We start from the raw sequence: 24,774 nt of genomic DNA, 5'->3' as shown, positions 1-24,774 counted from the left end.
TGGCATGGTCACAAATTGAAGAGGAAGAAACAGTGGGAGGGAGAGAGAGGGAGGGAAAAGGAGAAGGGGAAGTAGTAGAGGGACAAAGAGAAATGAGAGAGAGAGCAAGAGTGAGAGATAAAGAGAGAGAGAATATGCCTGTCACTGAGAGTTAGGCAGAAGGGCGAAATTACAAAGGGACACTTTTTGTGCTTCTAACTAAGTTGATGCTATTACTGTAAGACTGATATCAATGTTTACCCATGCAATGTCTTATGTAATGGACATTCTTTTCAATCAAAATGTTTAACACAGAATGTTTTTCAACTTTTTTTAATTAGTGATGTCTGTTGAAGACCAACATATTTGATTTCTTAAAAAGAAAAAAATTCAAACCACAACAGAGTCCAATAATTTCTACTCACTCAATCATTTCTACGTGTCTCTTGTCTGTACGATTTCATTTCTGCTAATATGGGGAAAAAGCCGTTTCAGGCCGACTTGGAATGCAAGATTATTATTAGAACATAAACAAATCTGCTAAATTGGCAAAAAAACTTAAGTCATGGATCAAGTGTGAAAGGTACACCATCATACTGAACAATCCTTTGCAGCTTTTAGTTTCAATTTAAAAAACAATGCCCTTCCTTCAATTAATATACAGTATAGGTAATGTACAGTACAATAATTCCATTGTCAGTTAACAAATTTGTTAATTTATTATGTCCAGCTATTTCCCAAAAAGTATATTGCACACAGGCCCTGCTTCAATATACTACTAAGTGCTCATATCACCAGCTGACGTGTCTACTCTCCCTTCGATACAATCACATCTATATTATGGTAGACCAGGGGTCTTTAACTCCAGGTCTGGGGCCACATCAGGACTGCAAGCTGCTTTTTTGTGGTCCTCGACAGAGCCTTTTGTTTACTGTAAATCACAGTGGAGGCTGCTGAGGGGAAGACAGCTCATAATAATGTCTGGAATGGAGCGAATGGAATGGCATCAAACACATAGAAACCATGTGTTTGATACCATTCCATTAATTCTGCAACAGCCATTACTACGAGCCCATCCTCCCCAATTAAGGTGCCACCAACCTCCTGTGTTAAATCAGTGGTATTCAAACTTTTTCAGCAGGTAACCCATTTTTTTGGCAGAATTTCTGGTGACCCCAACCCAAATCTAAAAACACAACCTACATCAACAAATTACTTTCAATTCATTGTCATCTCTCTAATAAAAATTAAGAGAACCAATATTTCTCAAAAATGTATATTGTCCCATACAATAATCTGTTGGCTACTCTTCATTTTTTAGGTCTTTAAGTCCACGCCGACTGGGATAGGATGTTATTTTTATTTGGCGACCCTGACTCTGAATACCACTGCTGTAAATAGAAGGCTCTCACCCTGAATACATAATGTCAAAGAGCACGGCGGGACAAGCAGCTGCTAGGTCGGCTGGCAAAGTGACATCACACAGAACTGTGAGTGTTTGGAACGTGTTGGAACTGGCAGCGCTGGGGGAAGGGTTTGTCCGACATGTTCGCTATACTGTGCTACTTTTGACCACAGCACATGTACTGCCAAAAGGTCAACAATTGTGCACTACATTGGGAATAGGCTGTCATTTCAGACATACTCTAATTCTTCAAAGAGAATGTGAGAGCCCATATATTTAGAATTGACACTGGGCCACAGTCACTGTGGAAAGGATCAAAAACAAATTGGAATTGATCAGTTTTAGCTGAAGAATAAAACATCTGAAAAATATTTGTAGAAATACAAGCTGTAGAGCAGACTTAATCTGGAAAATAGTCTATTGATGCAAAGTTCTGGAACGTTAGAACCTGACACATTCTCCCAAATGTACATTCTATACATTAGATTTCTATGTCCTGGTGTAGAGGAAGGTGTGACTGATTCCAGTGTGGACAGATACGTTATGGAGACTGGGTGGAGCACTGGTGGATTATGGGTAATGTAGTTCTAGTAGTCACAGCCCAGCAGCTCCATGCGCAGGGTGATGCGCTCTTGCCACTCCCAGGGCACAACGCGCAGGTAGCGGGCGTAGAACGGAGGCTCAAACAGGTTCTTCTTATGCATGTTGTTGTCAATGTTGCCTTGGAAAATCTGTCAGGGAACACACACACATCAATGGTCAATGGTTAACTACCATATCTGTTGAATGGTGTGAATAATTCTACATCTGAACAAATATGTCTGTATTTAAATATGCATGTTGAAAGGGACTCATGAAATGTCTTTTTTTGCATTATACACAGTGTGCGGGAGTCCTTCTCAAGGTTCACTTCAGTTGTTCAATCTCCTACCCAGCTGTGTTAAGACATTACTTCATGTGTGTAACAGTTATTGTTCAGATAAACTTCAATATTCACCCTATTCATTGAAACGGTCAGCTTTAATGGTTCTACTGAACGGGAGGAGAGATCTAATATGAACCCATATGTAAAGGTCAAAGGTCAATGTCTCAGGCCTCCCATCAAGGATTGTAAATTGGTCTGAACTATGACCTCATTCATGATGACACAACTCCCCTCCCAGTCCCTCTGAGGAAGCCCCTGGCTACGTCACATAATGTCAAGGGTCTACACTCAATGAAAAGATGGGTTGTTTATTGGTCTAAACTATGACCTCATTCATGATGACACAACTCCCCTCCCAGTCCCTCTGAGGAAGCCCCTGGCTACGTCACATAATGTCAAGGGTCTACACTCAATGAAAAGATGGGTTGTTTATTGGTCTAAACTATGACCTCATTCATGATGACACAACTCCCCCCAGTCCCAGTCCCTCTGAGGAAGCCCCTGGCTACGTCACATAATGTCAAGGGTCAACACTCATGTCAAGGGTCTACACTCAATGAAAAGATGGGTTGTTTATTGGTCTAAACTATGACCTCATTCATGATGACACAACTCCCTCCCAGTCCCTCTGAGGAAGCCCCTGGCTACGTCACATAATGTCAAGGGTCTACACTCAATGAAAAGATGGGTTGTTTATTGGTCTAAACTATGACCTCATTCATGATGACACAACTCCCCTCCCAGTCCCTCTGAGGAAGCCCCTGGCTACGTCACATAATGTCAAGGGTCTACACTCAATGAAAAGATGGGTTGTTTATTGGTCTAAACTATGACCTCATTCATGATGACACAACTCCCCTCCCAGTCCCTCTGAGGAAGCCCCTGGCTACGTCACATAATGTCAAGGGTCTACACTCAATGAAAAGATGGGTTGTTTATTGGTCTAAACTATGACCTCATTCATGATGACACAACTCCCCTCCCAGTCCCTCTGAGGAAGCCCCTGGCTACGTCACATAATGTCAAGGGTCTACACTCAATGAAAAGATGGGTTGTTTATTGGTCTAAACTATGACCTCATTCATGATGACACAACTCCCCTCCCAGTCCCTCTGAGGAAGCCCCTGGCTACGTCACATAATGTCAAGGGTCTACACTCAATGAAAAGATGGGTTGTTTATTGGTCTAAACTATGACCTCATTCATGATGACACAACTCCCCTCCCAGTCCCTCTGAGGAAGCCCCTGGCTACGTCACATAATGTCAAGGGTCTACACTCAATGAAAAGATGGGTTGTTTATTGGTCTAAACTATGACCTCATTCATGATGACACAACTCCCCTCCCAGTCCCTCTGAGGAAGCCCCTGGCTACGTCACATAATGTCAAGGGTCTACACTCAATGAAAAGATGGGTTGTTTATTGGTCTAAACTATGACCTCATTCATGATGACACAACTCCCCTCCCAGTCCCTCTGAGGAAGCCCCTGGCTACGTCACATAATGTCAAGGGTCTACACTCAATGAAAAGATGGGTTGTTTATTGGTCTAAACTATGACCTCATTCATGATGACACAACTCCCCTCCCAGTCCCTCTGAGGAAGCCCTGGCTACGTCACATAATGTCAAGGGTCTACACTCAATGAAAAGATGGGTTGTTTATTGGTCTAAACTATGACCTCATTCATGATGACACAACTCCCCTCCCAGTCCCTCTGAGGAAGCCCCTGGCTACGTCACATAATGTCAAGGGTCTACACTCAATGAAAAGATGGGTTGTTTATTGGTCTGAACTATGACCTCATTCATGATGACACAACTCCCCTCCCAGTCCCTCTGAGGAAGCCCCTGGCTACGTCACATAATGTCAAGGGTCTACACTCAATGAAAAGATGGGTTGTTTATTCGTCCCTGATGGTCATTGAATTATTCAGCGTAGGCCCCCAATGAAAATGTAAACAGCCCCTTGCTTGCAGCACTCCCATGGGGGTGAAGATTGGCCTCTCCTATTCCACACAGAGAGGGGGGCTACAGGGGTGAGTGTCACTAGCACTGTTCCAGCCAGGGACAAAACAGGAAGTAAAGAGATCATTCACACAGAGGACCAGGGGATACACTCCACACACAGAGTGGGGGTCCGGAGAGGGGGTCCGTAAATTGGCACGGGAAACGCAGTCAGGTCCCAACTCATGTCAACAAACTGTGCAGAGGTTTGCAAAACCCCTTATCCCTACTATCGAAATCAAATAGTCAGGGTAAAAATGATTATAGTATGTCTGTGTCTCTTTACTTTTAAATGGCGTCCTCTCCTTTCCTTTATGAACATTGAAATGGCTGGGTAGACTTATATCATCTAACAGATAAGATCAGTGGCGATGAAGGAGAGGAGACAAGGAAAGGAAACCAATTAAGCGTATCAGAACTATGGGGAGCCCCAATATATGGGAGTGTCATAATGAGAATACGTTGTGAGCAGTGGTTCACAGACCTTCTCTGTGTTGGTGTTCTCATCCTTCACCAGGTTCCAGGTCTGTCCGTCGTCGCTATAGGCCACTTTGAAGGCGGACACAAACTGCACCACCCCAAAGTCCTTGGCCCCCTGGGTGATGATGCCTGTCAGATGCTTGGTCTTTTCCAGGTCAACCTGGGACAGGATCATGGAGGACAAGACAGTAACATATAGACCAGATTAATGATAATACCTTCAACTCAATGAACCCTGTATTTTGGTATTTAAGAAGTAGCTCTTTTCCCAAGGTCAAATAAAATCACTAAATGTGTCTTGGCTACAGAAGAAAAACCACAGTAGAAAAGAGAAGGATGGTTCACACACATTCAGTTCAGGTGAAAAAAGGAAAAGGTTTATTCCATTTCAAACGTTTCGTCCATCTGACCTTCATCAGTGTCATAAAAACCTACAATACTACAAGGTAGACTCCCCTCACAGCAATGTCTTCACTTTTCAGAATAAGAAGTGTGTGAGCAGGGTGAAGTTTATAAACAAAGATACTACGTCAACATATGTCAGACTCCTATCCCTGATGTCGGTTTTCCCACACAATGTGCCCAATATTGAATAGCTGTTTCATCATATAAAATAGTATGAACCAAGAACAGATGTCAGAATCCCACAAGTATGATAAAAATTATCCATTACTTTTTGTGTTACAAATCATATTAGGAAGAGAATGTGATCCTTCCTCTAAGCACTGTTTCCATTGATATTTAGATGGTATTCACAGAGAAATTATGCGGTAACAATCTATACACTCTGGTACGTACTACAACAAATTCAACACAACTGGGAACTACCTGGTAGCTAAAAGTTCTCATCCTAAAGACACAAACAAGTAACTCATAGGTTATTACTGTATGAATACCATTTTACCAACTTCCAAGTAATTACCATGTCATTTCTAAACCGTCAAATAAAGTGCTACCCGAAATCCTTTGTTAAAGTAGACAGTTTAAAATGGCAATGTGGGATTGGTACATACATGTACTTACACTACTGTTCAAAAGTTTGGGATCACTTAGAAATGTCCTTGTTTTCCATGAAAACATACATGAAATGAGTTGCAAAATGAATAGGAAATATAGGTCAAGATGTTGACAAGGTTATAAATAATGATTTTTCATTGAAATAATAATTGTGGTCTTCAAACTTTGCTTTTGTCAAAAAAATCCTCCATTTTGCAGACCTTTGGCATTGTAGTTGTCAATTTGTTGAGGTAATCTGAAGAGATTGCGGGTACTATTTAATGAGTACTATTTAATGAAGCTGCCAGTTGAGGACTTGTGAGGCGTCTGTTTCTCAAAATAGACGCTCTAATGTACTTGTGCTCTTGCTCAGTTGTGCACCGGGGCCTCCCACTCCTCTTTCTATTCTGGTTAAAGCCAGTCTGCGCTGTTCTGTGAAGGGAGTAGAACACAGTGTTGTACCAGATCTATTCCATGCTGATTTCTCGCATGGAATAGCCTTCAAAAACAAGGCCATTACTAAGTGACCCCAGACTTTTGAATGGTAGTGTATATAGCTAGCTATTGGTTCTTAAAGAATAGATGTTTAGATGCTTTACTCCATCAGAATCCAAAATACTGTTTTACTCCATTGTTTGTAAACAATATAATTTTAAACAAACACTAACTTCAAAATATGGTTAAAAATATGCTTTTGAGCTCATGGATGTTCAGTCTTTGCATCCATAGCTCTGTCTATGAATTTGAGTGTGGTTACATTTCTCCAGGCCCCATCCCTCAGCTGTTTACCAAAACAAGTGGTTTGTTTTTGGAATCCATATTGCCCCTTTAAAAGAGGAGAGTCCGTCTCACCTGTAGCCACTCTGAGCGGTTGTTAGTGGCGGGGGACCAGGCGTTGGTCTTGCCCTGTTTGTCTAGCCGGGCGAACTGTGGGTGCCAGGTGAAGGCATCAATGCCCCAGGTGCGGAAGGCACTGGACGCCGAGAGCTGTCCATCAGAGACAAGGCGGGACTTCATGCCCATTGGCTCAGAGCAACCTGTCGTGTTGGAATATACTGTAAACGAAACAGCAGAGAGACAATGATAGACAGGAAAGGAGTAGAGTTGAAACACAGAGAACCAATAGAGAAAAACCAATGATCACACCAAAGTGAAGAACCACCCACTCAGTGGAGTACATTACAAGGAGCCCGTCCTCCTAATTTATCCCTCCACCAACCAACACTACAGCTCAAGGCATGGAGATTAGCCACTTACTGATTGATCGATTGATTTGACAACATGATATAAACAGTGTAGGACAGATAGCATGATATAAACAGTGTAGGACAGACAGCATGACATAAACAGTGTAGGACAGATAACATGACATAAACAGTGTAGGACAGATAACATGATATAAACAGTGTAGGACAGATAACATGATATAAACAGTGTAGGACAGATAACATGATATAAACAGTGTAGGACAGATAGCATGACATAAACAGTGTAGGACAGATAACATGATATAAACAGTGTAGGACAGATAGCATGACATAAACAGTGTAGGACAGATAGCATGACATAAACAGTGTAGGACAGATAACATGATATAAACAGTGTAGGACAGATAGCATGATATAAACAGTGTAGGACAGATAGCATGATATAAAAACAGTGTAGGACAGATAGCATGACATAAACAGTGTAGGACAGACAACATGATATAAACATGAGGACATAAAAACAGTGTAGGACAGACAACATGATATAAACAGTGTAGGACAGATAACATGACATAAACAGTGTAGGACAGACAACATGAGATAATAAACAGTGACATAAACAGTGTAGGACAGATAGCATGACATAAACAGTGTAGGACAGATAGCATGACATAAACAGTGTAGGACAGATAACATGACATAAACAGTGTAGGACAGATAACATGACATAAACAGTGTAGGACAGATAGCATGACATAAACAGTGTAGGACAGATAGCATGACATAAACAGTGTAGGACAGATAGCATGACATAAACAGTGTAGGACAGATAACATGACATAAACAGTGTAGGACAGATAGCATGACATAAACAGTGTAGGACAGATAGCATGACATAAACAGTGTAGGACAGATAGCATGACATAAACAGTGTAGGACAGATAGCATGACATAAACAGTGTAGGACAGACAGCATGACATAAACAGTGTAGGACAGATAACATGACATAAACAGTGTAGGACAGATAGCATGACATAAACAGTGTAGGACAGATAGCATGACATAAACAGTGTAGGACAGATAGCATGACATAAACAGTGTAGGACAGACAGCATGACATAAACAGTGTAGGACAGATAGCATGACATAAACAGTGTAGGACAGATAGCATGACATAAACAGTGTAGGACAGATAACATGACATAAACAGTGTAGGACAGATAGCATGACATAAACAGTGTAGGACAGATAACATGACATAAACAGTGTAGGACAGATAGCATGACATAAACAGTGTAGGACAGATAACATGACATAAACAGTGTAGGACAGATAACATGACATAAACAGTGTAGGACAGATAACATGACATAAACAGTGTAGGACAGACAGCATGACATGAAAAGTACCAGACAGATATTTATAATAAACAAATAACATTTGTATAAAGGAGGCATTGAAATGAATAGGAAAGGAGGCAGGGAATAGGAAAATAATGGGGAATAGGAAAAGTGAGTGAAGCCCAATAGCCTTACTAGCAGCAAGTAAATTTGAACTGTAGCTCTATATACACTGAGTAATAGGGTGGGGCTGGAAACACATATGGACATAGTGTGCGAGTGTGTGTGAGTGTATGGGTGGTGCTTTTGTCAGGAACTCCGTCCCCATTGTTGCACTGCATGGGTCTCCCTCTGAATGCTGTCCAAACCATTACCCTACAGTATGTGGTCTAAACATAACTAAATCTAGACTCATGTTAGGACATCTAAACAACCCTCTTACCGTCAGCAAGCTGGACAGAAGAGCCACAGTGTCAACACAAGGAGACCGCATGTACCCAACTTAATGCCTTTTACTTGGTGGGCTTGTAACTATTCTCAAGGTCTATTTGTGGTTCAGGCAGAGGACTCTGAATGGGGTTTTATATACAGCTGCATGTCAATAGTCTGGAGTGGCTTCCTCTCTTTATCTCCCTGTTACCATCTGATGTAAAAAACAAGACACCAAATGGCCAGATCACATTTCTATCACCTGTCCTGAGTTTCCAGATCGATGCAGACGGAGACGAGGAGGAAAGGAAGACAATTAAAACTATTGAGATGCAGTCTAGTCGTCTTTCCACTATTTCCCCGTGTAGAGGTGTCTGTTTACCATTGAGCTCACAGCCCACCAGCTCCATACGCAGGGTGCAGGCCTTGCGACACACCACAGGAATGACGCGGATAAACTGGGCCACGATGGGAGGGTCAAACAGGTTGGTCTTGGTGCTGTCATTATCAATGTTACCCACAAACACCTGTGGCACAGGGCACAGAAGTGATGTCACCAAGTTGTTACAGGCATTCATGTGGGAGCAACTGTTCAGGTCCAAGTAAAACATGCCAGTAGGAACAGATCTAGGAACAGCTTAAACCTCCCACAATTCTGACCTTAACCATAAGTTATTGTAGACTCTAGGAAATGGGACAACTGTTTAAATTAACTTACACTGAGTCACTAACTATAAATGAATATTACTATGGTAAACTCATATTGTAAAGTCACCTTGTCCTTCCTCTGTCCTGCTGGTCTGTAGGGGGTGTAGGTCTTACCATCAAAGCTGGAAGACACTTTAAAGACCTTAATGTACTCAGCTATGCCCATTCGACTGGCACCCTGGGTGATGATGCCAGTTAGGCGCATCTTCTTTTGCATGTTGATCTAGAGTCAGAGGTCAGAGAGAGGTCAGACAGGGGTCAAACCACTAATCATCCTCCCCACCGGGATTTAGATGATACACTGTTAGAAAAAAGGGTTCCAAAAGGTTTCTACAGTTGTCCCCATAGGAACAATGTTTCTGTTCCAGCTAGAAAGGATTCTACATAGAACCCAGAAGGGTTATTGCTGGAACCAAAAAGGGTTCTTCAAAGGGTTCTCCTATGGGGACAGCCAAAGAACACTTATGTTCTAGATGGCACCTTTCTTCCTGAGAGTACAGTGTATGTCTGTTTATATGGGTACTATGGGTACTATGCTTAGACTTTACTAGAGCTGTGTAGCATCATTCAGACACATCTAAAAAAGTGTTTCATTTCTTTTCCATGACAATGTCCATAGAGAGGCCAGATCGGGTGACTTCATCAAGTAGAAAAGCATGTTGAAAAGCCAAAGTTTAGTCTGGACCCATGAGGTGCTGGCCACAGTCCACCAGTGGGTTATGACCTACCATGTGACAACACGATTACCACAACAAGTGATTATTTACTAAACTGACTTGGTTCTCTAACCTCCATCCAGGGGTTCTTGTCATGGTTGGCGGCGGTCCAGGCGTTGACCATGCCCTGGTTGTTGAGCCGGGCCAGTTCTGGACCCCAGCGCTGAAGACCCATAATGCCATAGTGTACAGAGGAGGCCGAGATCTGAGACTCTACGATTTCTCCTCCCTCCAACCCCATCAGAGATATACAACCTGGAACAAACACATACATATGTTATATTGTCTTATATAGGAGACAGAAACAGGTTATAATCTCTAATATGGACATACTGGTTGTGACTTAAAGTACAAAGAGAGACAGTTCATAATGTGTAACACACAGAGTAGTAGACATGTTTCAGTCTCTCCTATGCAGCGGTTCCCCTGCCCTATACTTACGGAGCTGGCATTGCTTTCCAACGTAGGGTGAAGGGCACAGGCAGGTGTAGTCACCATCCAGATCTCGACACATCCCACCGTTCTTACATGGCTGCTTCTCACAGTCATTCACATCTAGACAGGACAAGCACAAGAGATAGACACAGTTACATAGAAATTGGGTATTTTAAATGTTTATTTATTTATTTCACCTTTATTTAACCAGGTAAGCTAGTTGAGAACAAGTTCTCATTTGCAACTGCGACCTGGCCAAGATAAAGCATAACAGTGTGAACAGACAACACAGAGTTACACATGGAGTAAACAATTAACAAGTCAATAACACAGTAGAAAAAAAGGGGAGTCTATATACAATGTGTGCAAAAGGCATGAGGAGGTAGGCGAATAATTACAATATTGCAGATTAACACTGGAGTGATAAATGATCAGATGATCATGTACAGGTAGAGATATTGGTGTGCAAAAGAGCAGAAAAGTAAATAAATAAAAACTGTGGGGATGAGGTAGGTGAAAATGGGTGGGCTATTTACCAATAGACTATGTACAGCTGCAGCGATCGGTTAGCTGCTCAGATAGCTGATGTTTGAAGTTGGTGAGGGAGATAAAAGTCTCCAACTTCAGCGATTTTTGCAATTCGTTCCAGTCACAGGCAGCAGAGTACTGGAACGAAAGGCGGCCGAATGAGGTGTTGGCATCCTAATAAACCTGGCACCCTGGGTGATGATGCATCCTAATAAACGAATGAGGTGGTATGTCATCCTAATAAACCCTGTCCTAACATAGCAATCTGACACGGGACTTCATAATGTCACATAATAAACCTTGTCCTAACATAGGAATCTGACATGGGACTTCATAATGTCACATATTAAACCTTGTCCTAACATAGGAATCTGACATGGGACTTCATAATGTCACATAATAAACCTTGTCCTAACATAGGAATCTGACATGGGACTTCATAATGACACATAATAAACCTTGTCCTAACATAGGAATCTGACATGGGACTTCATAATGACACATAATAAACCTTGTCCTAACATAGGAATCTGACATGGGACTTCATAATGTCACATAATAAACCTTGTCCTAACATAGGAATCTGACATGGGACTTCATAATGTCACATAATAAACCTTGTCCTAACATAGGAATCTGACATGGGACTTCATAATGACACATAATACCTTTCTGGATGGATGTTTTTCAGGAAGACATCAAGAAAGACTAAACATTGTTGCCCTTATCTGGTCATATAACTAGATTTGCTCTATACAACCGGACCATAACGATTGAAAATACATCAGAATGAACCAGTTCTGCCCACTGGGTCTGACATCTAAAACCCTCCCTGGACCTGAGCAGGAGAGAACACAGTCCCTGATGGCTAAATGCAGTACACTTGTACCCCAAAGGTAAGTCAGATATAGCCCAGTGGTAAGACTACCTGGCATGCAGGCTAATCAGCCAGGTGGGTGAACCTTGAAGCACCACAATACCACCAGTGGGCCTCCATAATGCCTCTCTGCAGGTGTGTTCTCTAAGAAACAGGGGTGATGACAGGGGCACAGCTGGGGGCAACTTTGGGGCCAGGCATCATAAATGACCACAGGTGAAGGGCAGGGTTGTGGTTTTGGGTGTGTTCTATATTGTGCCTGCAGGGTGAGGTGACCTGGGAGTAGTCTATGGTAGTCTGTCCACTGCTGCAGCTCTTCCTAGTCCCCACCAGGGGGCTGAGTTGTATTATAAATAGCATGGACTAAAACTGGGCTGTATTCATTAGTCCACACCATAGCAAACCATAGCAAAATGGTGTGCAACAGAAAACACTGGTAGGTCCCCTGTTTGCTTCTTATTGAACAAAATGATTCAACAAAGTCATTGGCGTCAGGGGAATTTTATAAGTGATTATTGTTATCAGATAAAACAGTATATCCCAAATGGTGGGTCGGTACCCGTTAGCGAGGCATTACTGATTCGTTCTAGGGTGTGGACCTTCGAAAAATCTGCTTTGTTCGTTCATTCAGTGCCCGTGGGTCACAGGAAAATTCCAAAATGGTTTGGTGGGTCATCGGACAGAAATATTTGGTAACCACAGAGCTAGAACATCTTGATATTGTAATTACTCATCCCGGGAATTTAAAAATAGGCCATAAACAGTAAACACAGTGGTTGAAAACGGTGTTTATAGCAGTCTAAGTGTCCCTGGGAGCCACTTCCAGGTTGTAATCTAGGGGGCAGACAGCACTTTAACACTACATCTTCTGTTTAGCTACTGTTCCCGTTAACTCTAAGAGGATTGGTCCCAACTCTAAAACCCATTCCGCTCAACGGCGTGACAACACACACACCCACGCTGAGAAATACAAGCACACACCCACGGGCATGCACATACACAGAAAACACACACACGCACCGCACCCTCCAGTCATTCTGAGAATCTACTCGGTAAATAACATCTCTGACCTTGATTAGGTAGATTAAATGCCGTAGGTGTATCTTTAGACTATGTGTGTGTGTGTGTGTGTGTGTGTGTGTGTGTGTCCATGTCTGTGCCAATGACAGACAGGGACACTGACAGAAGGTCAAGAGTGGTAACAAGACAGTACCCGGATCCACCCTACCTACAGGCCTATACAATCTATGACGTCTGGTAGAACAAGAACAAATGTGGGTGGTGACAACCAAACAGCAATAACACTGGTGGTCAGACTAGCAGTTAGAGGTTATAAATATGCTATGAATCATCTACAGTTTTGTAGTCGCATCAGCACGCCTGGTTTTTCAATCAGATTCTGGACTTTCAATGGAAAACTTGGACAAACCAAGGAAATGAATGGAAAGGACAAGGGTTATAGTGGCATTAGCCTCCTAGATCCTAATCTGGAATGTGAAAAGTCTTGTACCAGTCCATGCATGAATATCAGTTTGTTTTAATGAGATGGCAACTACTGACCCAACTAGCACTGAGGCTCTCAATAGCTAGGCCTACTGTGTAGACAGCAGGACTGGCAGAGCTCCCCTCGCTCTGCTAAAGCCTTCTGAGATTAGAGTGGACCATGGCTAATTGCTGTAAAGGTGCCTCAGAGGGAGAGTTCCTGGCTGGCTAGGGGGGTATTAGAGAAAACCTGGTAGAAGCTTGTATACACAAAACATGCAACTTAGAAAAAATCAATTGAACATAAATGATTTTTCAACAGTCTTGAAGGAGTTTCAACACACAGTACGCAGAGCAGTTGTTGGCTGCTTTTCCTTCACTCTGCGGTCCAACTTATCCCAAACCATCTCAATTGGGTTGAGGTCGGGTGATTGTGGAGAACCGGTCACTCCATCCCTCTCCTTCTTTGTCAAATAGCCATTACACAGCCTGGAGGTGTGTTTGGGGACATTGTCCTGTTGAAAAACAAATGATAGTCCCACCAAGCGCATCCCAGATGGGATGGTGTATCACTGTGGAAGCCATGCTGGTTAAGTGTGCCTTGAATTCTAAATAAATCACAGACAGTGTCACCAGCAAAGCACCACCACACCGTTACACCTCCATGCTTCACGGTGGGATATAATCAGTTCACCTACTCTGCGTCTCACAAAGACACGGTGGTTGGAAGCAAAAATCTCAAATTTGGACTCATCAGACCAAAGGACAGATTTACACAGATCTAATGTCCATTGCTCGTGTTTCTTGGCCCAAGCAAGTCTATTCTTCTTATTGGTGTCCTTTAGCAGTGGTTTCTTTGCAGCAATACGACCATGAAGACCTGATTCACACAGTCTCCATTGAAAAGTTGTTGAGATGTCTGTTACTTGAATTCTGTGAAGCATTTACTTGCACTGCAGTCTGAGGTGCAGTTAACTCTAACGAACTTAACTCTGTAGCAGAGGTCTTCCTTTCCTGTGACGGTCGTCATGAGAGACAGTTTTATCAAAGCACTTTAAGAAATTATCCGGATTGACTGACCTTCATTTCTTAAAGTAATGATGGACTGTCATTTCTCTTTGCTTATTTGAGTTGTTGCCATAATATGGACTTGGTCCTTTACCAAATAGGGCTATCTTCTTTATACCAACCACACCTTGTCACAATACAACTGATTGGCTCAAACACATTAAGAAGGAAAGACATTCCACAAATTAACTTTAACAAGGCGCACCTGTTAATTGAAATGCATTCCACGTGATCACAAAGCTGGTTGAGAGAATGCCAAAGAGTGTGGAAAGCTATCATCAAGGCAAAGAGTGGCTACTTTGAAGCATCTCAAATATATTTAGATTTGTTTAACACTTTTTTGGTTACTAAAATGATTCCATATGTGTTATTTCATAGTTGTGATGTCTTCACTATTATTCTACAATGTAGTAAAATAGTAAAAATAAAGAAAAACCCTGGAAGGAGTAGGTGTCCAAAGGTGTGTGTCTCTCACTCACACACACACACACACACACACACACACACACACACACACACACACACACACACACACACACACACACACACACACACACACACACACACACACACACACACACACAGTATTTAAAGCCCATCCATCAGCAGCCCACGCTTCACCACATTGTGGGTGTGTCCCTGGGATGCACTGCAGGCAGAGTTACTTCTCCTCATCATAGAAGGGTTTAGGACACTCATTCTTAGGTTTTTGTTATCAAAATAAATGTTTTAAATGTCATCATAATGACATCACTGTTTTAAAGGGGCAATCTGCAGTTTCGATACAATAACAAAGCCACCCAGCTGCTGTTTTGGTTAACAGCTGAGGGAAGGGGCTGGAGAAATCAACATATTTCTAATTCATGGACAGAGCTATGGATACAAGGACTGCCCATACATGATCTCAAAATGATAGTTTTAACAATGTTTTTAGGCTATACAGTTTTTGACTGCAATTACATTGTTTATAAACAAAGGAATAAAACAAGTTTATATTTGGGGTTCTAATAGGGTACGGCAGTTGATCTAAACTCATGAGAAATGGGTATGTTTAATTCATTTTAAAAGTCTAAAGATGGATGTATTTAATACAGATTTCCCCTTTAATGTCATGTTACTGTTATATCATAGTGTGAAGCCAAAGGGACAATTCTATATCATGTGGATAATACAGTTGTTTTAATCCATTCTGCTCCATGTAAGCACTTACTAAACGTTCCTTTGGATATGAGTGTCTGCTAATGATATGAGTGTCTGCTAATGATATGAGTGTCTGCTAATGATATGAGTGTCTGCTAATGATATGAGTGTCTGCTAATGATATTTGTCTGCTAATGATATGAGTAAATGATATTTTTCTGCTAATGATATGAGTGTCTGCTAATGATATGAGTGTCTGCTAATGATATGAGTGTCTGCTAATGATATGAGTGTCTGCTAATGAACATCTGTCTGCCTAATGATATGAGTGTCTGCTAATGATATGAGTGTCTGCTAATGATATGAGTGTCTGCTAATGATATGTCAGTGTCTGCTAATGATATGAGTGTCTGCTAATGATATGAGTGTCTGCTAATGATATGAGTGTCTGCTAATGATATGAGTGTCTGCTAATGATGAGTGTCTGCTAATGATATGAGTGTCTGCTAATGATATGAGTGTCTGCTAATGATATGAGTGTCTGCTAATGATATGAGTGTCTGCTAATGATATGAGTGTCTGCTAATGATATGAGTGTCTGCTAATGATATGAGTGTCTGCTAATGATATGAGTGTCTGCTAATGATATGAGTGTCTGCTAATGATATGAGTGTCTGCTATGAGTGTCTGCTAATGATATGAGTGTCTGCTAATGATATGAGTGTCTGCTAATGATATGAGTGTCTGCTAATGTTTTTTCTGTACTACTCACATATTTAAAACTTTTTTTTTTAAGTAAGGACCAGATTGGACCCCCAGTGAAGGTTAAAGAGCTAAATCGCAACTTCTTCAAAAGCTGAGATCACACTGAACATCTTATGCCTTCCAAGCAGGAGATTAAAAGGAGATTCATATCCACGATTCACCCAGTCATGCTGCATTTAGTCAAAATGGCTGAAAAACGCCTTTTCACTCTAAGACACTTGGCTGGGTTGCCATTTCCTCATTAGCTAACAGCCCTCCAACGAGCTGAATGAAAGTCTTTCATGAATCATGAGCTCACCACAATGCTTTCTTACACTCATGCACAGAGTGGAAAATGTCTCAGGCTTTTCCAACTTTTACACCCATTAATGTTAATAATGCCTCAACACGACCTGCCATGACACACCATTCAGTCTGTCAGTTTGTTGTTTTGACCGGAATGGTGGAAGTTAGGATTGGGGTAGTGGACCCTACCCAAGCCAACTTCTGGTTCTCCTCACCTAAAACAATTTGGCGTTAAATGTTTCTGATTTAAAAATGTACCTTAAGACAACAATCTAGGGGAAACGCTGAGTAGCACAGACATGTTGGCCATGTTTGGCTACTTCCATATTACTTTCACCAATCCAACCAACCAATTCAGATCTGGGATTACTTGAAGGAAGGAAAGCCCGGGTCGGCAGGGAGAATTAGAACAGGTACAGTCACAAGTAAGGAACTTACTGATCTGGCAGTGCACGCCCTCGAAGCCAGGCTGGCATTTACACACGTACTCGCTGAACACGTCTCCTCGTCTGGTCGGAGTGATGACCTCACACGACCCATCATTCCTGCAGGGGTTGGGAATGCACGGACCTAAGGTAGGATTGACCAATTATAAAGACGGGACACACTCAAGGGAAAAAAATCAAGAATATGCTTTCATTTAATGAAAAACAGTCAGGTTTGACGAACAGAAATGGAAGCCAGCGCCTGGGTGCCAGTCCAAGAAATTAGCTTTGCTTCTAAAAATGAAGTGACAAGACCAAAATCTCAGTATACTGAGTATATTGAATTGTCCCATTTGAAACTCAAAGCTTTTTAAATACGTCCACCTGCCTTGACCAGTCTCCTCCTTACCAGTCTCATTGACCTGCCTTGACCATATTTGGCTAGCGCTACTCCTCCTTACCAGTCTCATTGACCTGCCTTGACCATATTTGGCTAGCCTTACTCCTCCTTACCAGTCTCATTGACCTGCCTTGACCATATTTGGCTGGCTCTACTCCTCCTTACCAGTCTCATTGACCTGCCTTGACCATATTTGGCTAGCTCTACTCCTCCTTACCAGTCTCATTGACCTGCCTTGACCATATTTGGCTAGCGCTACTCCTCCTTACCAGTCTCATTGACCTGCCTTGACCATATTTGGCTAGCGCTACTCCTCCTTACCAGTCTCATTGACCTGCCTTGACCATATTTGGCTAGCTCTACTCCTCCTTACCAGTCTCATTGAGGTGGCAGGTGTCTCCAGTAAAAGCATCAGCACAGATACAGATGAATGGGTCCTCCCCCACCCCGGTCACACACGTCCCTCCGTTATGGCAGAGATTCACTTCACAGTAATCTCCTGGAAGACGGGGAGCGAGAGAGAGACATGGAGAGGGGGGGAAGAGACAGTGGTAAAGAGAGGAAGAGAATAAAATGAGGTGAGAGAGAGGAATGTCACAGGGTGGCCACATAAAGGCACGATATGGAGCCTCCATGCACCTGCCATGTTTTAGACAGTTTGACAATCTCTGTGTCAAAAGGCAGTTATACCTCACCTCAATGGCCTCTCCATTACATGTGATCAAGCATATCTTACATCACAGCAAGAAAAGTTGGAGGGTTGATAAGGGACGTCCCTGGACTCCTGGCCCTGTATTCACAAAGCATCTCACAGTAGGAGTGCTGCTCTAGGGTCAGTATATGCTTTCATATCATAATGAATAAGATGACACAGGCAGGGAAGACCTGATATTAGGTCAACACTCCTACTCTGAGACACTTTGTGAATACAGGCACTGGCACTCTAACGAGAGTAATTTCCCTCCATGAACACAAAGGAGATGTGGTGATGCTGAGGGCCCATGTTAGCTGGGAGGTCATAGAGGGCCTAAGTGCTGACTCACAGAGCACAGGAAGGAGAGGACAGAAACATCCAGAGGGAGACAGGTGGTTTTATGGTTCCACTAAGCCAAGAGTGACCTTACAGTCCTCCATGACATACCAGCATACTATTCCAGTTCATAAAACAGAATCATAGTTGCTTTACAATGGGTAGGTTCAATGACATACAGGAGTTTGAAGAGGTGAGCTGAGAATGGTCATTAGAGTTGACAATCATGAACAAGCTCCCTGCCTGAGAAAAATAGTTGGTGTGCTCCCTGTCAAGTATTGCTAAGTAGCTTATTATAGAGTTACAGGTATACTTGATGTACTTACCCTCTTGGTACAATGTAATTACTAAGTATTTTAGATACCCAGGTCTATGTAATGTAGAGGGCTGCATGGTGGGGATCTCACTCCTCTCACCATTCACCTGGGCTGTTCTATTCATCAGTGGGTTTAACAGCCTCTGTCAACCTTTTGTAGTGAGCATACTGGCTTTACTACCAACCGACAACAGGCACGTTACAGCATGAACACCAGCGTGAAAACACTTCCTTTGAGGAGCTGACAAAGGGTTGAGAGAAAGTGTTGTGTTGAAAGTGTACGAGGCATTTCAAGTTAAAGGCATTTCATGATTTTGTGGAGATTCCTATAAAAGGTGATATCTAGAACCTTAAAGAGTTCTTTGACTGACCCCATAGGAGAACCATTTTTGGTTCCAGGTAGAACCCATTTGGTTCCAGGTAGAACCCTTTTGTAGAACCCTTTCCACAGAGGGTTCTACCTGGAACCCAAAAATTAATCTGCTGATTACACTCAGGAAAGTGAGGGGATGGAAAGGGGAACAGAAGTGACACCTGTCTTTGAGTTTATGGTTCATGACAATAAAACATAACTGGTATCAACCAGTTTCATTTTCTTTCACCAACTGTCAGCTATTCAAGTGGAATGTGACCCTCGTGTTGTGTACAAGCATTTCGCTACACCTGCAATAACAATGAGGTGCGTGGGTGCAAAATAACTTATGTTCTGCTTTTCCTGCTGCTTGGATACTAAGAAACACATTTAAACACAGAGAAAGATCAATCTCGGAACCCAGAACCTAAACTTGAGTGCAGGCTGGTCAGCTACAGTATGTAAACAGTCTGTCATGGGAACTAGCCACAGATTATTGCTCTGGGTCCAGACAGACACACTGACATGTTAAATGGACTGTGCATTTCATTCTCACCTCCCCCTGTGCTTTACTTCACTAACAGAATGTGTTTGTCTTCCAAACTAAAAGAATGCAGGATTCCCTAGATTATAAACAGATCAGGAATATACTGTACCTCGAAGTGGATTCCCATTTTCCTCATTTCAGGAATGACCAAAACTTACAAAACACATCAAATCTAATTTGATTGGTCACATACACATATTTAGCGGATGTTATTGCGGATGTAGCGAAATGCTTGTACACAACACCAGGGTCGCGTTCCACTGCTCAGACTTTGCATGCATCAACCAATGGTTTCTGCGAGCCAGGACACTTCATTGACTGTGTCATCGACTGACAGATGGATGTGGTTAACTGATAGGTAACATACCTATACAGACGTTGTAAGATCTGACATTGTGTAAGCAGTGGAATGCGACTTAGGTGTGTCGAGGGTCAGGGGGCTTGAGCCAGGTATACCACCTAAACCTAACACACAACATGAACAGGTGGTCGAGGTAAAAATTCCTGGTGCACAAATAAGAGTGACTATACAGAGCTCATTCTATCACCAAAGTGAAACTGGTTCTCTAAATTCTCTGAAAATAATTATAAGTATTCCAAGAGATGTTGCAAATAAACATGTTTTGTTGTACAGTGATGCGGATATAATTGAGCACATTGTTGCCTAAGCTTACAGGTAGACCTTTCATTACAGTAGCCATACACCTGTACACTCTTAGAAAAAAAAGGTTCCAAAAGGGTTATTTTTCCGTCCCCATAGGAGACCCCTTTTTGGTTCCAGGTAGAACTCTTTTGGGTTCCATGTAGAATCCTTTGTGTAAAGGGTTCTACATGGAATGAAAATGGGTTCTACCTGGAACCAAATGGGTTCTACCTGGAACCAAAAAGGGTTCTTTAAACAGTTCTATGGGGACAGCTGAAGAACCCTTTTAGGTTGTAGATAGCAAGTGGAGGGTTGCCGGGTAGAATCACAGGCCCGACAGTAAAAATCTGGTGAGAATTGAATATCCTAGTTGCCATCTGCTCCAGGGGTGCTGCGCAGTGGCTGACCCTGTGCTTCCAACCCTTCTGTGTGTGCATTGGGGTGGGTTGAGTAACAAAAATACATTTCTGTTCTCCAAAAAGAAAATGGACATTAAGTGTGGTTCCTCTTCTTCCTTTTCAACCTACTATGAATTAGAGTAAACATGCCTCTTACAGGAATCACTAGTTGTGATCGTAGACAATAAACATAAGACTGTGCTGCTAACCATATCTTTACATTTAAGTACAGGGTTGACAGTCTATCATCAAAAATCACATGGCAACAATATGTCTGAGTCAGGCGTTCAATTATATACATTGACTCTAAAAATACCAGACAGGACTGAAATAATACCGTTCACACTTTTGAAGCACCAACTTTGATGATCTTTTAGGTTTATGGGGGTTGTCATCACTAGAACCATGGTCTGAACAACTGCACTCACCTAGACCATTTAAGAGAGGTAGTGCCCTCTGGATCGAGGAATTGTCTGAGGCAAAGAGTAGCAATCTTCACTATCTAAGCTCTAGTGATATATTTTCAGTGGTGATATGTGATACATGTTTAAAATATGATTTACACAATTAAATGAAAGCAGAGCTTGAAAAGTGTATTTGAGAGTGAGAAAGAAAATCACTTGACTGAAAGCACACTTCAAATGTAATTCTTAACTGAGCAATGCAAATTTATTCATGATGAGTTAAATGATAAACGAATCATTGATCATAGAAACTGACATCCCTTCATTTTACAGACCTAACTACACAAAAAAAGTAATGACAAGAAAAGGACTGTTTCCTGATTAAAAAGAGTGTGCCAATAACTTTTTTCCCTCCCATTACGTTTATCCCTTGCTGTCTCTGCCGGTTCCCCTCTCTCCACTGGGATTCTCTGCCTCTAACCCTATTACAGGGGTTGAGTCACTGGCTTACTGGTGCTCTTCCATGCTGTCCCTAGGAGGGGTGCGTCACTTGAGTGGGTTGAGTCACTGACGTGGTGTTCCTGTTTGGGTTGGCCCCCTTGGGTTGTGCCGTGACGGAGATCTTTGTGGGCTATACTCGGCCTTGTCTCAGGATGGTAAGTTGGTGGTTGAAGATATCCCTCTAGTGGTGTGGGGGCTGTGCTTTGGCAAAGTGGGTGGGGTTATATCCTGCCTGTTTGGTCCTGTCCGGGGGTATCATCGGATGGGGCCACAGTGTCTCCTGACCCCTCCTGTCTCAGCCTCCGGTGTTTATGCTGCAGTAGTTTGTGTCGGGGGGCTAGGGTCAGTTTGTTATATCTGGAGTATTTCTCCTGTCTTATTTTTATTTCACCTTTATTTAACCAGGCAAGTCAGTTAAGAACAAATTCTTATTTTCAATGACAGCCTAGGAACAGTGGGTTAACTGCCTGTTCAGGGGCAGAACGACAGATTTGTACCTTGACCCCTAGGACCATGCCTCAGGACTACCTGGCATGATGACTCCTTGCTGTCCCCAGTCCACCTGGCCGTGCTGCTGCTCCAGTTTCAACTGTTCTGCCTGCGGCTATGGAAACCTGACCTGTTCACTGGACGTGATACCTGTCCCAGACCTGCTGTTTTCAACTCTCTAGAGACAGCAGGAGTGGTAGAGATACTCTCAATGATCGGCTATGAAAAGCCAACTGACATTTACTCCTGAGGTGCTGACCTGTTGCACCCTCGACAACTACTGTGATTATTATTATTTGACCATGCTGGTAATTTATGAACATTTGAACACCTTGGCCATGTTCTGTTATAATCTCCACCCAGCACAGCCAGAAGAGGACTGGCCACCCCTCATAGCCTGGTTCCTCTCAAGGTTTCTTCCTAGGTTTTGGCCTTTCTATGGAGTTTTTCCTAGCCACCGTGCTTCTACACCTGCATTGCTTGCTGTTTGGGGTTTTAGGCTGGGTTTCTGTACAGCACTTTGAGATATTAGCTGATGTAAGAAGGGCTTTATAAATACATTTGATTTGATCATCCAGCCCACATTTGGATGTCCAGCTCCTGTGACATTTAACCTTTTCACTAAGACCTACAGGTGAAAAGTTGGGACATTGCGTTGTAAATGTCTGATGCAAGAGGTATGGGCCAGAGCAGTCAACACAAGAGAGCTGGACATGAGAGTGACAGGCAAAAATCAGCCGTTATATCTGGCATTAATGAAGTGTTGGCCTACAGAGTTACTTTGCTTAGTTATTTTACAGTGAAAAATAGTCATCTGAATAAAATCAATACAGGTAAATGATAGAAATATGAACACCTGTGAGTAACCAGTAGGTGTGTAATGGAAGAAGGATGTCAGAAACGTGTTGTAACTCAAACATACTGTTGGTTGAAACAGTGTACTGTACAGTAAGTGTATACTTTATGTTTGTAAAATAATTTGTATCTAATACGAGAGTAGAGGGCTTTATGTTTCTAGAACCTTAGCTGGCGACTTAGGCTGTTTTGGCTGCCAGAGCCAGTCTACCTCTGAATGTAACATATAAAGTCCTTGCACGTTAAAGGGACAATCTGGAGTTAATACATCCATTTTTTTGATCCGTTAAATTAATGACATATAGCCATTGATTATTGAAGAATATAATTTATAAATGCTTCATGAACTTCATCAGAACCCAAAATATAAGCTTGTTTTACTCCAATGTTTGTAAACAAAGTCAATGTAAATATACACTGTAGGTCTATAGCGTCAAAACATGGATAAAACTATCATTCTGATCTCACGGATGGTCAGTCCTCATGGATGGTTAGTCTATCTGTGAATTTTGGAATGGTTATATTTCTCAAGCCACATCTTTCAGCTGTTTACCAAAACAAGTAGCGGGTCAGTCGCTTTGTTATTGTTTGAATTCCGGATTGTCCCTTTGAAGGATTAGACTTTAACAGTAGATTCTTGCGATAGGGTTGGATGAATTAACCAACTAAATAAACGGGACTCACCTTTCACTGAGCAGACCGCAGCGATAAGGACACAAGCGCAAATAAATGTCAAAGGGCACAAAAACCCGTGACGTTTCATGTTGATTTCTCGAGAATTCCCCACTCTTTCCGAGAGTAGACCAGATGGATAATATAATACCGTGATACCGCTAGTTTCCCGGCTGAGATTGACAGGGAAGGTAGGCGGGTTCTAAATTAGCGGGTTCCATGGATGAATGCGCGGGTGGGCGCGTCGGAGGCTGTGGTAGATCCCTAAACCTTGTACTGTAAAATTAGTGTTAACATTTGTGTTTCACTTTATATATATTTTTTACAAACACTTTGGAATAGACATATGTACTTAGAGAACTGACTATGTTGTTGAAGTCTGGCTATAGTATTTGAACAATGGTAGGTTAACATTTTTCGCTATATGTAACTAATTTACCCTTTATAGTGGGTACCTTTACCCTTCCCTCTGCAGATCTGGACCTGGGGGGTTTGATGTCCACATTTGGAGTTTTATCGCTTCCTAGTGGACGTTTTCCCCAATTAAATAGAACATATTGTGGCTATGGTCAAACCATAGAGATAGATAGAGGACTCTATAGTGCCCAAAAGCACGTTTTAGCATGGGCAGCGCCATTGAGCGCCATTTTGAAGTAGTGTACTGGGTAGGGACTTCCGATGGGTTAATTAAGAAAGGATCACATAATTCCATCCGGGTCATCACAATTAATTATACTTGTGAGCAAACATTCCATAACTACAGGTGGCAGTAAAACTCAAACCATGGCTTATATACCTGTTCAAACAACACACTCCAGGTGGCAGTATGCACCCTTTCAGTTTGCTTGCCAACTCATAGAAGTAATAGAAGAAGGAAATGGACTACTTCAAAATGTGTCCTCTAACTCGGGGTTTACAAACTTTTTCACTCAGGACCCTCTTCCAGAATTGGAGAACACCCCACCCCCAT

At 42.2% G+C, this 24,774-nt stretch overlaps 1 protein-coding gene across 2 annotated transcripts; it reads right to left on the bottom strand.

Moving 5' to 3' along the window:
• Positions 1–296: 296 nt before the first annotated feature.
• On the bottom strand, positions 297–24,002 carry LOC118375045 (lactadherin-like). 2 transcript variants are annotated; one of them, XM_052515932.1, is made up of 10 exons: positions 23,817–24,002; positions 17,971–18,096; positions 17,211–17,342; positions 10,634–10,747; positions 10,266–10,447; positions 9,544–9,699; positions 9,151–9,295; positions 6,643–6,845; positions 4,799–4,954; positions 297–2,115 (listed from the first exon to the last, which is right to left on the bottom strand). In XM_052515932.1, the coding sequence occupies exons 1-10, from the start codon at positions 23,893–23,895 to the stop codon at positions 1,972–1,974; spliced, it is 1,437 nt and encodes a 478-aa protein (XP_052371892.1). In that variant the 5' UTR covers positions 23,896–24,002; the 3' UTR covers positions 297–1,971. The 2 variants fall into 2 exon arrangements, with proteins under 2 accessions (XP_052371892.1, XP_052371893.1); XM_052515933.1 differs by having other exon boundaries at positions 6,643–6,827.
• Positions 24,003–24,774: the final 772 nt, after the last annotated feature.

Source organism: Oncorhynchus keta, unplaced genomic scaffold (assembly GCF_023373465.1).
Source record: "Oncorhynchus keta strain PuntledgeMale-10-30-2019 unplaced genomic scaffold, Oket_V2 Un_scaffold_3531_pilon_pilon, whole genome shotgun sequence".
Taxonomy (NCBI): Eukaryota; Metazoa; Chordata; class Actinopteri; order Salmoniformes; family Salmonidae; genus Oncorhynchus; species Oncorhynchus keta.
Note: the sequence above shows the minus strand (reverse complement) of the source record. Positions and strands in the feature narration are given on the sequence as shown.